Source organism: Telopea speciosissima, chromosome 2 (genome assembly GCF_018873765.1).
Source record: "Telopea speciosissima isolate NSW1024214 ecotype Mountain lineage chromosome 2, Tspe_v1, whole genome shotgun sequence".
In the NCBI taxonomy this organism is placed as follows: domain Eukaryota; kingdom Viridiplantae; phylum Streptophyta; class Magnoliopsida; order Proteales; family Proteaceae; genus Telopea; species Telopea speciosissima.
In genome coordinates this window covers 22,314,969-22,332,100 of record NC_057917.1, presented here as the reverse complement: position 1 = coordinate 22,332,100, position 17,132 = coordinate 22,314,969, and the positions used below count along the sequence as shown (strand labels likewise).

Genomic DNA, 17,132 nt, shown 5'->3' with positions numbered 1-17,132 from the left:
CGTCCTTCGGCGGTGAGACGTCGCACGCTGTGTCAGGTATTCTCCAAAGAGTCGTTATTCATCAAGGATCTGTCGTTGCAGGTCGTTGATCTGACCCACAGTGGCTGGAGCATTGGGGTCAGGTATCACCTCCACCACCACATCATCTGCCTCGCCATTGTTGGGCTCATCGACCACAAACTGGTCATTAAGGGGGATCTCTTCCTCCAGAGGGACATGGTCCTGGTCATTGGCTCTGCGGCGAGAGCACTTTGGGGGTGGTGATCCATTCCTTGCTCCGTTGCTGGTGGTGGTAGCCTTCCTTCGTGCCATTGAATGAATATGGAAGCGAGCTAGTAGCTGTAATGGCTAGCGTCGTTCCCACAGACGGCGCCAATCTATTGCGTCAAGAAATCGTCGAGCAGTCCTGCGAGTGCCGTCACCTGCAAGTGGACCAAGGGGTCAACAGAGAGAACCAGTGTGGTTCCGGCCTAGGGCTCTCCGATGCCAAAGTTAGATCTCCTGAGCAAATAGATGAATAGTAATTATTCAATATGAGTTTAGATGTCCCCTCTAAGGGTGGTGTACCTTTCCTTTTATAGTAGTGCATGGCGGTGTGGAGAGTCTCAGTTTGATGGCGAGTGTGCCGTTGAGTGGATAGAGGCCCTGGATAATAGGGCTCTATCCTGATTGGCCATCTCCCCGCGAGAGGGAGTGTCCTGGTGGTATCAAGATCCTTAGCGGATAGATACCCGCGTGTGGTGATAACGTCATTGGTGCTTGAATCCGTCTGGGTGACGTGACTTCTAAGCGATGGCCTAGAGTCCTGGTGGTGACATGAGTCTGTAGTGACACGATTGGGTCATAGACGAGTGGCCCCGGTGTCCGTGTACATCACGTCCGGGTCCACGATGTCGCGCCTGGGTACAGGCCCGCTTGGGTGAGAGGCCGCGCCTGGGTGCAGGCCGCGCCCGGGTGTGGCCACGCCTAGATGCATGCCGTACTTGGGTGAGGCCGCACCCGGGTGGGACCCCCCGTTGGTTCTCCTTGGTTTTGGAGCGGGTTGCCCTGTGACACATGGCGGCCGTTGATTGGTCCGGTGAATCTTGGATGTATCACCCTGTACTGTTCAACTTATCCTTCCTGCAACGGTTAATACTTCTTCTTCTTCTGGGTCTTCTTTCTCCAAGTTTACTTCTCAGTTTCTGGGTATTCGAAAGAAACTAGGATGGTTCAGAGCTTCTAGAGCTCCTTGTACTCTTGATTGAATCTCCTCTTTTTTCCTTTTCTTCTAAACCCCCCCCCCCCCAAAAAAAAAAGGGGGGGAAATCTAGGTTATCGGAAATTTTGGTTTTTAAATAATAGTTTCTTTGGAATTGAATTGGTGGATTATTATGGATGGTTGGGTACTTCTTGTAAGAATTCCTTCGAACAGATATGGATCCTCATGTTTTAGCACTGATATTAATCGTAAGGATTGTGCTAGTAAAGAAGCTTATGCTGCTTGTGGTAGCTTAGAGGTATTTAACTTTCTTTGTTCTTCAGTGATGAATATGAAGAAGTGCTTAACATTACTTCATGGAAAATTTATTTGATCTCCATTCTATAGTGAAACTAATGTAGTACATCAATGACTTTTCACAAACTATCATCAGAGTTCAGTGTCTCTCTTTAAATTTGTGAAGTCCTACAATCTATAATTTCTTCTGATTGTGCATTTTCTATTAGAATTCTATTTGTGAAAAAACTAGTATGTCTTCTCCCATATCCCTATCTATGCATCTACAAGCATTTTCTTTTCCCTCCTTGGAACAGAGTGATTCTCAGCCATTATTGTTGTAATTTTTACTACACCTATCCCTTTGGGAAGCCTTGTTGCCATTGGATTTATACTTTTTCCAATATGTGATTTGATTGGCTAAGCAAATCACTCCCTTGAAAGGTGTGAAATGAGAAAGCTAGGGGTAAAATACCTTCTATTTTGCTTAAAAAAATCAATACTATAAAAGCCATGATGTAAGTGGCAATTATGTAACTTTTGGTAAACGAGGAAAACGATTCTCTTAAGTGCGACCCATACAGATTTCTATTTCTTCTAAACTTCATAAACACTTTTTTTTTCCTGGGTTACCATACAACATTTCAGGACCCAGAAATGCTCAAAAAACACAGAAACACATAAAAGTGTGCCAGACCCAAAAACACTAAAAAAAAATAGAAGCGTTACCATACAGAGCCTTAGTGATCACTTGATATTTTATTTGGTCTCACGAAACAAAATTGTGATTGCCAAATATTAGTCTAATCCCTGAATGATTCTGAATCTTATTAATAGGTGGATATATATAATTAGAGTTTGTCGCCATATCATTCTTCAGTTCCTCAATCTTTCGATGTCTTGGCTGAGCCTACTCTGTTTTCCCCTTTAACCACTATGCTGCCCACTTTGAATTTCCATGTTTTAATCTGTGCAGTAGTATCTAATCACATCTTGAACAAATCTTGATTATGGCTTTTTATACTAAGGTCACTTTCACTGATTGCTTTGGAGTTTTTGTCAGATGGAAAACAAATGGATGTGGTCACGAGGGGTCTTTTGAATGGCTTGTCGAGGGCTACTCTTTTAGGATGGTTGATTGTGGAAATTTTGACAAATGTGCAGGAGTTGATACAATGGTTACTAGAGCCCAATCTGGGGGGTATGGCCTTGGGATTTGGTTCCTTTTGGAGTACTCTAAAGGGATGATGTTGTTGCTATGATGTTGAAGTGGCTGATTAGCAAAGTAATGCTTCAGGGGTTATGTTTCTGTCTCTGAGGAGATGTAAATATTAATAGTTTACTTTATTAATGGATGTTTTTCTTTTCATCAAAAAAAGGCTTCATATTGACACACTTGTTGGTTTGAAACCAATGGTGCAGCAGATTCGGATCGGGAAGGCAAACTTTTCCATTCGGATTCAAGAAAACAAAATAAAAATTCACAAGAGGAAATAATCTTTGGACACCTTAGAGCCGCAATCGAAGCTCCTTGTCCAAATAATAGTGCTTCCACATCGAACCAAGAGGTGGATTGACTTGATCAACACTTTGTCGTCGTCAATCGTCCGTAAAACAAAGTAGAGCACTACTCACCAATTCCTTGGGTTTCTCAAAACTCTCTCACACACACACACCTCAAGAGAAGAGGATAGAAGAAGAAAAAACTTGAGAGAGAGAGAGGAGGGACTCCAAAAACTGTGGAGTGCTCTCTCCCTCTCCTCTTTTATATTGCTTGGCCAAGTACACTCTTCTAAATTCATACTTGCCATTTTTCTCTTTCTCATGTGTGGTTTCCAAAAACCAAAGTGTTGCTAAATTGGTGAAATTCTCCATTTTCTAATTTTGTGTAACACCTTTGCTTCCGTAATGAGAAGAGGTAGAATCTAAAAGGGAATGTTATCTATTTAATTATGGCCAACCATATAATCTAATTATATTTTATTTATGGTCATAAACAAAAAGATAATTAACCAATTTAATAGTCCCAAATATTGTCATGCGCAATTAAACTCTTTAATTTGCATATAAGACCTTCTACTAATCCAATATCGTATAATGAGCTATAGGGCATGTAATAAAAACATGACAACCCTCAACTCATTGTACAAGTCCATTTCAGAGATTCTGTGACTGTGATCGGACGTTCGAAAAATATTTCAAATAAATTTAAATACATAAATAATTATTTTTCATATTACAAAATAGTTTTGTAAACAATTTATAAAATCAACACTGATACCAAATTTATGTCTGATCCATCATAGACTTTCTCCTCCTTGATATTCCCGAATTAACGGCAGTGGATTCCATGTTGAGCATCTCTTTCATTAACAATGCGTGATCACGTGTCCAGTGCGCTAATATATAGTCCATAAGACATCAACCATTGGCTTACCAAAACAAGTCACTTAGTATTGCAACGAATAGGATCTCTCAGGTCAAAGGTCAACCGATAGGTACGAATCTCGTTCTCAAAAAACTAGTAGTAGAACATGCGAGATTCTTACCAGATTCTTTTCTATACACACATAGTATGTGTACCCACATTTATGCATCGAAAACTCATTTTTGATAATATACAATGTGACGATCATACGAACAGGATGTCCGGACCTATCCCTAGCTGAGAACCGTTTTGGGTTAAAATCCATGGAGCGACTTATGAGCCCAATAAAGATACCTGTCATGCATTAAAAAAAAAAACATTTCATTAATAAATCAGGTTTGATTGACACATATCCAACAACACTCTCTCCTATTCCAATCATGTGAGGCCCATGTGGACACTGATGTAGTGGGAAACCCTCCCTTTATTTGTTTTGCCGTTGTGCCTATTGGGTTGAGCCAAGTAGCGAGCCCATGTCCCAGTCAAGTGGTCTACGTATGGGTTGTGTTATGTGGTAAGGTGCAACCGTGGAGGAAACTGTCAAGTCCATACCATAGTGTACAATATTACACTACCTCCGTTTTCCACACTTAATGGAAATCATTCTTATTAAACATTGGGTTCATGGCAAAGAGAGCATCCTTGATCCCCAGGTTTTGACGGCTTTCCTCCTCTATTTTACCTCTACTCTTTTGTAGTGTCTGTTTTTTCTTCAGGTACTCTACAGAAACTATGATCTGCCTAATCCTCAAATCAGGAAAACCGGAGACAATAGAACATTACATGCCTCAATCTTTGTGGTGTGGTTACCAAAATCATCACCAAGATTCTCGTCTCTCGCCTACAACCCATTCTTGGAAGAATCATTGCTCCAACTCAGTCAGCATTCATACAGGATCGACTAATATCTGATACCATTTTCTCTGCCCATGAGTATTTCATTTTATCAAGAAGAAATCAAAAGGCAAGAAATGCCTCCTTGCAGCTAAGCTTGACATGAAGCAGGCCTTTGACCAGGTAGAGTGGCCTTTTCTCCAGGAATTACTTATGTGTTTGGGTTTCAACAACAGCTTTGTTAGCCTGGTCATGAGCTGCATTAGCTTTGTTTGTTATACTTTTCTTATAAATGGAGGAGAAAGATTTTTGGTGAGGCCAATGAGAGGCATCCAACAAGCCGATCCACTTTTACTAGCCCTATTCATTATCTGTTCCCAAGCACTCATTGGTATTTTGCCCTAGGCTGAAGGTGAAAGACTTATTAGAGGCATCAAGGTCCGGAGTAGAACCTTGCCCATTACCCACCTCCTATTCGCCAACGATTGCATTCTATTCTCCGAGGTTCATTTGCAAGAAGTCTGCTACCTTAAGGAATGCCTAAATCTATATTGCAAAGCAACTGGACAGGAGGTGAACCTGAATAAGTCCACTCCGCATTAAGTGTTGTTTCTCCCGCGTTTTGAAGGTGAAATATGGGGAAGGTCCGTAGAAATATTGGGGGCTTCCAGTCGAGCTGGGTGTTAGCAAGTGCGAAGTCTTTCAAGCCCCCAACGACAAAATCAGTAGCAAGACCTACAATTGGGCATCCCAATTCCTTTCACGTGTTGGTAAGGAAACTTTAATTAACTCTGTGGGCCTCTCAATGACAAGCTTTGCAGCTCAGCATTTTAAACTGCCAACATTCACCCATTCGCATCTGGGAGGAGCCGTGGCTTCCCACTGCCCCAAACTTCTGGTTGCAACACCCAAAGCCTGAAGGTTGCTAGCTACAATGGGTATCTGATATCATTGATGAAGAGAATAGAGTATGGCAATTGGACCTGCTCCATCAACACTTTCAACACTCTGATATCCAATTGATTTGTAGCATATCGCTCTCTTTTTTCCCCAGAGAAGATCGTATCATCTGAGGTCCTTCGAAGAATGGGAGTTTCAGTGTCAAATTAGCTTACCATCACCTTTGCAACCAAGAGCGCCTAGCTGTAGCCAATTGCCCCAATACGTCAGCTTTCCAAGCTCTAGCTCCCCCTCCAAAAGAGTTTTGGAAAATGATTTGGCATTGCCTGACTCTCCTTAAAATTTGTGTCTTCTTGTGGAGAGCGGCATCTCAAGGCCTTACAACAGGATCTGCCTTAGCCCTCCAGAAGAATCCCAATTAATCTTGAATGCAAGCGCTGTGGAAACCCCTCAGAAACTCCATCTCACATTATCCTTTCATGCCCATTCGCTCAAGCGGTTTGGTTCGGTTGCAAGCTATCCTATAGGTTTGGTGGTGACCTTCAACAATGGATTCATAGTTGGGATTCATTCTTAGCCATGGGGAAGCATATCTCTAAGGAGTTGGCCGGATACTGTAGTTTTATCGCCTGGTTCCTATGGAGAGCTAGGAGCAAGCTCCTCTTCGGTAGTAAATCCTAGAAACCTGAGGATGTTATTCACCTTGCTGATCAGGCTCATCTTGAATTTCTTCAAGCAGGAAAGGCTCCCCAAGCTCTGAAGCAGCCATCATCTGCCCCGACTTCTCATACTTGGAATGCTCCTCCTACGGGTTTCTGTAAGCTGAATTCGGATGCTTCATTTCCAGGTACTGAAAATGGTGGTCTCGACCTTATCATTCGAAATTCCAGAGGCTTGCCTATCCTTGCCAAATTAGAGCCTGCCTGCTTTGCTTCAATCTTAATGGGAGAAGTTCTCGTGGTCCAAAATGGAATGCTTGAAGCAATTTCTAAAGGCCTTGAGAACATCATCATTGAGTCAAAATAGTAAAGAGCTGGTAGAATACCTGCTGCATCCTCAATCCGTCCCTTCATTGAGTGTTCAGCCTGTTACTTCTGACATCATACACGTAGCCTCATACTTCCTTTCTTGTTCATTCTCTCACATTAGTAAAGATTGCAATTTTGTAATAGATTCTCTAGGTAGGAAAGCCTGGTAGCTTACGTGTGCAACTGTTTGGCCAAATTCCACGCCATGACTGTTGGATCTTTGTAAACCAGCATCTATGTTGCACTCTTGTATCAATGAATAGTTCTCTTTTTACCAAAAAAAAAAAAACACATTAGATCAGTGTTCTCTAAGGGAGAACATGGCCCCTGTGCGCACAAACCAATGAGAGCACATGTGTTGGCATCATGGGGGTGGGGCGGTCATTTCGCCCCACCTTTGTGTAACGGGTGGGTGGTATACTCCCCCACTGAGAACTTTTCTCCTACACTTTAAACGTTATAGATCCCACATTAATAGACATTACACAGTCCCTTCTCACCGAAAAACCAGTCCAAGTGGAGGGTGAGGCTCTAGGGCGACGAGTTGGTCTGTTAGTGAACATCACCGTCACTCGACGTTCAAACAACCCTAAAATGGAGGAACCTCAGAACGGGAGGGAGAGTTCGTCCATGGCGGAGAACGAGGAAGAACCAATGGTCGGTCCTGGTCCGGCCCCTCAGTCTCGTCCCAAGCGTCCTCTGCAATTCGAGCAGGCATATCTCGATGCGCTTCCGTCCGCTAACATGTATGTTATTCGGTTTTAGTCTGTTCTAGTATTCATTCTTTAAAGTAATAAGCACTGTTAACAAAAATAAGATTTGAAGCCAGTGGTAGCTATGGATAGAAGTATAGTGTTCCATGGCATCGCTCATTGATGTAGTGCCAGATTTTTCATGCCAGTAAGCTAACTACATGACATGTTTTTTTCTGCCCTTTCAGCTGTTAGAATCTGAAACTATTGACGAGCTCGTCATAAAAAAAAATCAAGATTCGAATATAATAAGACTTGATTCAATGGAACTGTGTAGATAAAGTCAGTGAAAAACTTGGAGCTCGTGTCTTCTTATTTATTATTGGTTAGAACTTAGTTTTTTCATTCAAAAACTTAAAACCAAATTGAGCCATTGAATTAATCGATGAACTGGTAGTAAGATTTTTATTATGCTTTTGGAGGGGCCAACGTAAAAGAGAGATTCACTTCATCTGCTCCCTCTGATATGTGTCTTGTTAATAAACCTCCTGCCACTGGCCCCTATAGGAAAACATTGGAAAGATATATTTTGGTACTTACGCTGGTGTGGTGATGCACTTACCCAGCCGCTTGGCCAGTGGATTACATTATTATTTTAACAATATATTATGATGCTTTTACACCCCAAGCAAGTAGAGGCAGTTTAGGAAGGATTTACGTGTAAGATGGCCATAGAATTAAGTGCTCAAGTTAGTGAATGGATTAAGAAAGAAATCGCGAGGCTTTTCTCCTAAATTATGTTTTTGATCATCCATTGAGACTTTGAGTTTTATAGTTTATATCCAATATGGTGATGGAGTCAGATTTAAATTGGTGTACCTGTGTAGAATTAGCTTGCTCAGCCTTTACCTGACTAACTACCTAATATAGCATTATAGAACATCAATTGAAAGTAGCAAGAGTGTTAAGAACCCATTAGTTGTGCAGTCTTGGGGATATCAATAGGTTCTTAGGGATGCCGGTAGGTTAGTTCTATTGCTAGTTGTGAAAGACCTTGAAAATGTAAAGTTCATTAAATATCTTGAAAAGAGTTCTAATGTAAGTCCTTGTAAATGTACAAGCCATTAAGTCTGGGAGAAAGTTCCAATGAGGGTCTAAAATCCTCCCAATCTCTCTATAAAAGGGCTGCAAATAAGTATTTTGAATGAAACTTGGTTTATACTATTCTTCTGTGAGAGACAGAGCTGCAGTGAGATGCTAGGGTGGTTGGTGAGATACTAGCCTAGGCTTGGGTGAGACTCTTCAAGTCCTATCTTTCATATTTTATTTTATGTCCTCTATTCTGTCCATGCGATATCGAGTAAGTCTGAAGTTGGTCAGTTATCTTTCATTTATCTTGTAGTTAGTTGAAGATACTCCCTGTTGTGCATCATTTCTTATTCAAATCTGAAGTTTTCTTCAATCTGATTACTTTTGGATGCTGATATCTTGTTATCTTTGATTGGTTATGAAACTTATTATAAGGTTAGACCATTTTCCATTACTACTATTTCATTAAAGCCTTATCTTGTCTAACTTTATATGCATGGGGACAGATAAAATGACCACCCTACTGAGTATTCCATGTGGCTTCTTTATACGTGAGAGAATAGAAGTCCCAAATGTCTCAGTGACTCCCAAAGCCCCAAAATATTGATAATGTACAAAATACCAATGACCCACACTGTGAACATGCACTCGTGTGTACAAGAGAATTATGATATGGTTTAAATTATTCTACCATATAGGGATTGAATGAGAGGATTGTTGCTTATAAGTTATTGTTTCGTGTAATTTTTTTATTTGCTTTATTAAGCATTTTTTCTTCTATATTATAGTGCCAAAACATATGTTGATCAAACTTGATGCAAAACTTCAAAATGTTAAAGTAACGTGTATGCATTGCTTACCTGTCAAAGCGCATGAAAGGGTCCAATTTAAAGAGAGATGGGGCCACGTGGTAAGAAGGGGATTATAGAGAGAGCAGAAGCCACTTAACTGGAAGATGTAAATGAAGTCACCAAGGAAAAAATGTGTACATGGATTGGGGCCCTATATACTCTGTCAGAGATCCTCAAAATCTTGGGGCAACAAGCCTCCATCTGCTCCTGCATTCACCTTTCTTAAATAGACCAGGCGATGTCTAAAAAAGGTGAGAGATCAAAAGAAAAGAAAAAGATTGGGTAATGTCTTGAAAATTGCTGAGTTCTCTGATTCTGTGATGTGATCTGGACTCTGTTAAAAGAAGTGTATAAACCTAGAATGAAGGGGCTGGGGCTTAAAGAGTCAAATCTGTGAACAATGCTCAACTTTCTAAGTGGTTCTGGTGGTTGACTGAAGAACTGGGGAGCATTTGGAGGTCAGTCATTGTGACTAAGTTTGGAATGCAGAATAGCTGGAAACTCAGTTGGTTAACTCCTCTTTTGGCACAATCATTGGAGGGGTATTATGAATCATCGAGACTCTTTTGTTCTGGTATTACTGGTCAGGTGGGCAATGGAAACTCAATTTCCTTCTGGTGTGGTCTTTGATGTGGTGACAATCCCTCAAGGAGATTTTTCCCAATATACATGCCAATGCATCTGATAAGCATGCTTGTGAGGCTGATTATATTGTTTGGCAGCCAACAATAGGACTTGGGCTTCTACAATTACAAGGAACTAAAATCATTGGGAAGTGTGCCAAAATAGAGCCCTGTTGGAGCTTCTTGGAAGCTGATAAGAGAGTGATAAGAGAGTATTGAAACGGGAACCCAGTGGTGCATTCTTGGTGAATATCTTAGCTGGCTGTTTTGGTTTAGAAACCAGAATCTAAGGGACTCTCCAGCGGGTTTTATATATATGGGCCAAAGGATGTCCTGCCATGATTCTTTTTCTCCGCCTCTTGGACCACTTCTAGAGACGATAACCTCAGTGTTTATCATCTGATTTCACTAGGTCATGGGCTTGCAAGTGTGTTTTTTCCTTGTGAGTGCTGAAACTGCATCGTATCTCCTAGGTAGCTGTCCTTCTGTAGCTCAAGTTTGGAGAGAGATTATTGCCTTTACTGGGGATGGGGGGGTTGTCCCTCCAGACAACGCTTCTGTTATCCTTTAGAGAGGGATCAGTCAACATTTTAAGAAAAGGTAAAAGATTATGGTTGTTAATTCCTGGTGCTGTTATTTGGAGCCTTTGGAGAGCAATGAATTATTTGGTCTTCAGTGGCTATGTTGTTCCATCTCATGTGGTGATAAATAGGATTAAAAAAATCCTTAGTTGGAGGGCTTCCCAAACCTCAGGAATTTTTGTCTGTTGTTCATATTTTTACTGCTTTTTGGCCTCTTTATCACTCTTTTCATTCCCTTCTAATAAAAATATTTTGTTCACGCATCATTTTCTTCTTTTTTTTGTTGGGGGTGGTGGGGGTGGGGGGTGGGGGGTGGGGGTGCAGGCCACTATCTTTGAAGTTACTCCTGTTGGTCTATCCCAAGGTTTCTCCTCCCCCCCCGTTTACAGTATTGGAACTTTCATCTGGAAACACATGACTTTTAGCTTTTGCTAAGTAATTGTTAAAAAAATATAATTCAGGTCATACTTCACCGATGTGTAGTGACTACTAATGTTTGTTACTGTATAGGTGTTTGATGAAACTTTTACATTATATTGGTAATGAGGTTACTGTATTTTTTCATGTTGGCTTTTATAGGATAAATTGTATTTACATCTTAACTACATAATTGCCTTTTCTTTTCTCCTTTAGTTATGTTTGTTACTTTTTGGTTGGCCCATGGAATTACTTGCTGAGAAATGCCAGCATGTGCGTTGGCAAGCCTTTATCAGTGTCTAGGTATTTAATTGCCAGATTCAGACATGGCTTGCTAACCTTCCTTGTTCTCTGCTTAGTGGCAGAGTCCTTAAAATCCCTAATAAAACTCACCCCCTTTTCAAATTTGTCCTACATGAACATGCTTCTTATGCGAGAATTATTTTTCCTCCTTATTTTATGATTTATTCTCCTTCACCTGATGGGTAAGGTTCTCTCTTAGTGTCAGAGTAAGACAGTTTCACATATGGTAGTAAGGTTGTTACATAATTTTCAAATAATTAAGTTGATGCTGATTATTTTATATGCTATTGTTGGATAGGTATGAGAAAAGTTACATGCATCGTGATGTGGTCACACATGTTGCTGTATCAGCAGCAGATTTTCTCATAACAGGAAGTGCTGATGGTAAGATATGATCTTTTGTACTCATTTTAAGGCCTCTACAAATTCCTGTCACTTCTCTTTTCTGGAAGTCTTGAAATTAACTTGTGCGCTTTTTCATTGATATTGCTACAATTTAGTAATGATTAGTAGGCTGGCAGATTAGATACCTGTTAAAGCAACTAATTCCTACATACAACTCAGCTAAACCGTATCCCTTACAAAATGGAGTTGGTTAACGAATTCCAATAAAAATCAAAATTCATAGCTTGAGTTGGAGATCTCGATTCCTATTGGACGTAAGAATTGACGCATTGATAGGGGTTCCAATTCCTGTGATGCACAAGGAACTCTTCATTATGTAATACAAATGAGCACAATTCCTGGCAGTTTGTACTCTCAAAATTGAAACCAAGCTCAAGCCATTCCTTTCTCTCTGAATCTTTGTTCGTGGTAATATTTTTTCTCACAAGTAAATCTTGTTTGGATGCAATATGATGTACTGTGTGCACTGTTTGGAACTTACAAGTGGATTTTTGGGGGCTCATTTATTGCTTTTATTCATTATATTGATCCTATTGTGGGATTGCTTCCTAGTTGACCAGTTGGGAACTGTTCTAACATTTTCTTTTCAGTTCATGTGCTGTGACGTGTCATACGCAACGGTTCTCTCTTCCCTGCGTAACTCGAGAACTGATCCTTCTTCAGCGACCCAAATTTGGGGTTCGGAACCTGGGGATCACATCATATCCTGGCGGACAGCTAGCGCATAGGGCTCACCTTATCTCCATAACATGGATATCTCTAACATGCTTTGGGTTTTGCCCCCCCCGCCCCCCCCCTCCAAAAAAAAAAAAAAAGAAAGCACGAGCTTGCGTGTGGAGTGGTTGAGTTATTTCGTCTAATTTAGTGCCTTTTGAGCTATGTAGGCTACTATTTTCCCCAGATAGATCTGTTTTCTGCCTTGAATTCATTTATATTGTAATTATCACTATCACTTCCTGTTATTAGTAAGTCTTGATCTAGTGGATAGCTGATGCATGATCACTGTAAAAAAGTTTTATTACTTTTTATTGTCAGTCCATTGATTTCTTTCATTGATACTCTGCTTTTCAGGGCATTTGAAATTTTGGAAGAAAAAGCCTCTTGGAATTGAGTTTGCAAAGCACTTCAGATCCCATCTCGGTCCCATTGAAGGGGTGTCTGTGAGTAGCTCATACATGCTAGTTTATTTTTAGTTTTCATTTTTCAATATGTTTAAGCTGATTATTTATATGTCTTATATAAGCAACAAGAAATTTTTCTACTGAAATAAAACAGTGATACAAAGTACAAACACTATAAACAAACAAACAAACAAACTCAGCCTTATCTCAACTTAATGGGGTCGGCTACATGAATCCAAACAAACAAAGTATGGAAAACACAGTTTTAACCAAAAAAGAAAAGATGGTAGAGGAGAGATGGAGAAAGAGATGAGGGGTGAAAAAGGAAAAAGGACAAAAGAAAGATGGGAAATAAATAAAAAAAATGAAAGATAGTAAGAGGAAAGAGGCACTGCCCAACCCGTTAGGAGAATCTCAGCTAAATGGGGTCTGCGGCATGGATCCTTGACCTCCAGTATGTTCTGTCCGAGGTCATACTTAGAACAAGCCCTAGCCTATGCGTGCCCTTTCTCACCACTTCTCCTATGGTCATTTTAGCTCTTTTAGCCCCTTCAATCGGAATCATATCACTCCTCCTTACTGGGGCGTCACTAGGCCTCCGTTGAATATGACCATGCCACCTTAAACGACTCTCTCGTAGTTTGTCATTGATCGGGGCTACTCCCAAGTCAGATCTAATAAGTTCATTCCGTACTTTATCCTTTCTTGTTTTTCCACACATCCATCTTAACATCTTCATCTCTGCTACACAAAGCTTATCAATATGACACTTCTTGACTGCCCAACATTCCGCCCCATACATCATGGCCGGTCGAACAACAGTCCTATAGAATTTTCCTTTAAGCTTTAAAGGAATACGCCGGTCACACACACTCCGGATGCACCGCTCCGCTTCATCCATCCCACTTTAATTCTCTGAGAAACATCATCCTCTATGTCACCTTCTTTATTTATGATAGACCTCAGATATCTAAAATAGTCACTTTGCGGTATCTCTCTTTCCTCAATTCGCACCATATCAGTATTTGTCGTAGTGTAGCTAAAATTAGACATCATATACTCCGTCTTCATTCTACTAATCTTAAGGCCTCTTGTTTCCAAGGTAGATCTCTAAAGCTCTAACTTAGCGTTAATCCTTTCTTTTGTCTCATCTACTAACACGATGCCATCAGCAAAGAGCATACACCACGGGACCTCGTCTTGAATGATCTTGGTTAGTTCATCCATGATAAGCGCAAAAAGATACGGGCTTAAGGCGGATCCCTGATGTAACCTAATCGTAATTGCGAATTCCTTGCCTTGCCCTCCCATTGATCTTACACTAGTTACCACGCCTTCATACATATCTTTAATTACCTGCACATGTCTACTCGACACTCCTCTCTTCACCAGAGTATGCTGGATTAAATCTCTAGGGACTCGGTCATAGGCTTTTTCCAGGTCAATGAAGACCATATGAAGATCCTTCTTGCTATCTCTATACCAACATAAAAAGACAGGGAAGGGGCTCCAGGATCCTCCAGTTATATGCTTCTGTTTTTTGATTATCTTGTAAACAAATTGATTCTTATTGTACAAGCAGCTGTCAACCATGATTAGGTTCAGTGATGCAGGTTAGTGTTGATGGGTTGCTTTGCTGTACAATTTCAAATGATCGTTCCGTCAAGATATATGATGTTGTCAATTATGACATGATGGTGATGATACGCTTGCCATTTGTTCCGGGTGCAATTGAATGGGTTTACAGGCCTGGAGATGTCAAAGCCAAGATTGCTATTAGTGATCGTAACTCTCCATATGTACGAATATATGATGCAAGAGCTGGTTCAAATGAACCCATCATCTCCAGAGAGGTTTGTCAGCTTTATTGGCACAGTAACATCTAAAATTTTTACTTGTTCTTTTGAAGAAAATATCTTGATGGATCTCTTTTCTGGGTTTGTCTTTTATCCAGGTACACATGGGCCCAGTAACAGTTATGAAGTACAATCATACATTTGACACTGTGATATCTGCAGATAGCAAAGGAATAATTGAGTACTGGTGCCCTGCTACACTGCAGTTCCCTGAAAATGGGTGTGTGCTTTTACTTGCACCTATTTTTTAATCATCGGAGAAAGACTCATTCAAACATAACCTCAAATATGAAATAAATTTACACTCCCAATAACAATGTGCAACATTTCTTTTTTCCTCTTGTTATTTTTCTTCCATTTGTTATTTACTTGAAACAATTGCAAACAAGAAAAATATTTCCAATAGTTCTTCATTTGCATCCGAACGCTCTATTACACCACAAGAAAAACAGTTCTTCAGCCTCTAAGAAAATCCAGTTTATGGGCATATGCTTTGCAGTCAATTAGGAAATGAGAACTCATTGGTCACGAGATCAGCAGATCATTTGGTCACTTGGTCATTTAGACCATGAATCACTTCTTAGGTAGTTTATTTTTGTCCTTTTATAAAGTATAATCCTCTACTGGAAGTCTTGTCCATGGAGTTGACAAGCATAGCATCCAAGAAAAATTGCTGTGTTCTTTGAGTGCAAATTCTACTTTCTAAAAACAGTTTTAATTGTTATTGTTGTGTTTAGTAAATCTATTTGACTGTAGTTATTGCTGCTTCCGTTCCTTCTATTTATTTGCTGATATCAACGATGTAGTGTAAAATGGTGATTATTTTGTTTCATGCAGGATAAGTTTCAGATTGAAAAGTGATACCAATCTTTTTGAAGTTGTGAAGTGCAAAACTACAGTTTCTGCGATTGAGGTACAACGTTCAATTTAGAAACTAATGTTATGGTTTATTTGCATTTCTTTTGGCCCGGCTGTTGGTTGACCTTTGTAAGGCCTAAATCACCCATTTCAGTTTGCTTTTTTTTTTGTGGTAATATTCTTCATGAATTTGTGGCTGAGTTTTCCAATCCTTTGTTCTTCAGGTGAGTCCGGATGGTAAGCAATTCGCCATTACATCACCTGATCGTAGGATACGTATTTTCTGGTTTAGAACTGGTAAACTAAGACGAGTTTATGATGAATCTCTTGAGGTATATATTCCTCTCAAATGCTAATTATTTTTGGGATAATTTTCTTGCTCTTTTGAATTAAGCACTGTCTCGTGTCGATAGGTGGCCCAGGATCTCCAGAGAAGTGATGCGCCCCTTTACCGGCTGGAAGCAATTGATTTTGGACGAAGAATGGCTGTTGAGAAGGAAATTGAGAAGACAGAAAATGTGCCACAACCAAATGCAATATTTGATGAAAGCTCCAACTTCATTATATATGCGACTCTTTTAGGCATAAAAGTAAGTTTGACAATTCCTTGTACGCACACAATTTTTTGTATCTTGTTAAGAGGTTCCATATTTGCATTTGAAGCTAACCTAGATGATGGCTTTGCTAAAATCTTATGTCCTAGATGCCTTTGTTTGGTGTTCATATTCTATGGATTATTTTTTTTAAAGAAAAGAAATTATATTGTTCTTTTGATTTGATTTTGTATTTGCCTATATTCACTTAAAATGTTGTGTTTGTCCTCAATGGAAGATGACTATCATCATGACATCTCACTAAAAAAGATAAATTCTGGTTTTTATACAAAGAGAGTTGGTTTTCGTTGGTGTTCTTTTTAGTTTTTTGTTTGCTATTTTCATAAGGCAAAAAGACTCATTGTACGAGTTGTGTAGGTTAAAAGGCAAAATTGTGTGGGAGGAAGTTGAAGAGGCAAATTGTTGGTTTTCTTTTTAGTTTTTTGTTTGCTATTTTCATAAGGCAAAAAAACTCATCGTATAGGTTGTGTAGATGAAAAGGCAAAATTGTGAGGGAGGAAGTTGAGAAGCTAATGTCATTATTACTTTATGGGGATCAACAATTGTGACATTGGAAGTTGCAAGGTTACTTTGGAATTTAAAAAGACATTGACAAATGGAATAATGTCATTAAAAGAATTGAAAAGACTTGTTGGAAGTTGGAACTTAAAAAGAATTATTAAATAAAAGGATAAATGGACATTGGAATTTGAAATGTTTTTTGGGATGCTTTGTTCATTATTCTGGTGCTTAGACATGATAATGATATTCATCGATTAATCACATGGATGAGATAGGACTATGGATAGACATATTGTTCTTTGTATCAATGCTCATCGGATAAGATACAGTTGATCCTTGATAGATTAAATTCTTCCTTATGCCCATCGGATACGGGAAGGTTTTAAGATATTATTAAATTAATAATTAATTTATGATTGGTGGTCCTTGATTGATTGAATTCTTCCCTACGCCCATTGGATACGGGAAGGTTTTAAGATATTATTGGATTGATAATTAATTTATGATTTGTGGTCCTTGATTGGTTGAATTCCCTACGTCCATCGGATACGGGG

General features: G+C 39.7%; 1 protein-coding gene and 1 long non-coding RNA gene across 3 annotated transcripts in view; one reads left to right on the top strand and one right to left on the bottom strand.

The window, feature by feature from the left end:
* The window catches only part of LOC122651992, a 33,212-nt gene that overhangs the window by 11,120 nt on the left and 4,960 nt on the right, over positions 1-17,132 (bottom strand). Inside the window, exon 3 of the long non-coding RNA XR_006331541.1 lies at positions 1,099-1,227. This is a non-coding gene — a long non-coding RNA (uncharacterized LOC122651992). The remainder of the gene's footprint in view (positions 1-1,098; positions 1,228-17,132) is intronic.
* LOC122651990 (peptidyl-prolyl cis-trans isomerase CYP71) overlaps positions 7,196-17,132 on the top strand; it is a 46,471-nt gene continuing 36,534 nt past the window's right edge. The window contains exons 1-8 of one of the 2 annotated variants that reach the window (XM_043845601.1): positions 7,196-7,413; positions 11,522-11,607; positions 12,700-12,788; positions 14,363-14,602; positions 14,704-14,825; positions 15,443-15,518; positions 15,688-15,795; positions 15,877-16,053. In XM_043845601.1, the coding sequence (XP_043701536.1) occupies positions 7,262-7,413; positions 11,522-11,607; positions 12,700-12,788; positions 14,363-14,602; positions 14,704-14,825; positions 15,443-15,518; positions 15,688-15,795; positions 15,877-16,053 (1,050 nt within the window). In that variant the 5' untranslated portion in view covers positions 7,196-7,261. Of the gene's footprint in view, positions 7,414-11,521; positions 11,608-12,699; positions 12,789-14,354; positions 14,603-14,703; positions 14,826-15,442; positions 15,519-15,687; positions 15,796-15,876; positions 16,054-17,132 lie in introns of those variants that run through there. The other variant, XM_043845602.1, reaches the window with a different exon arrangement.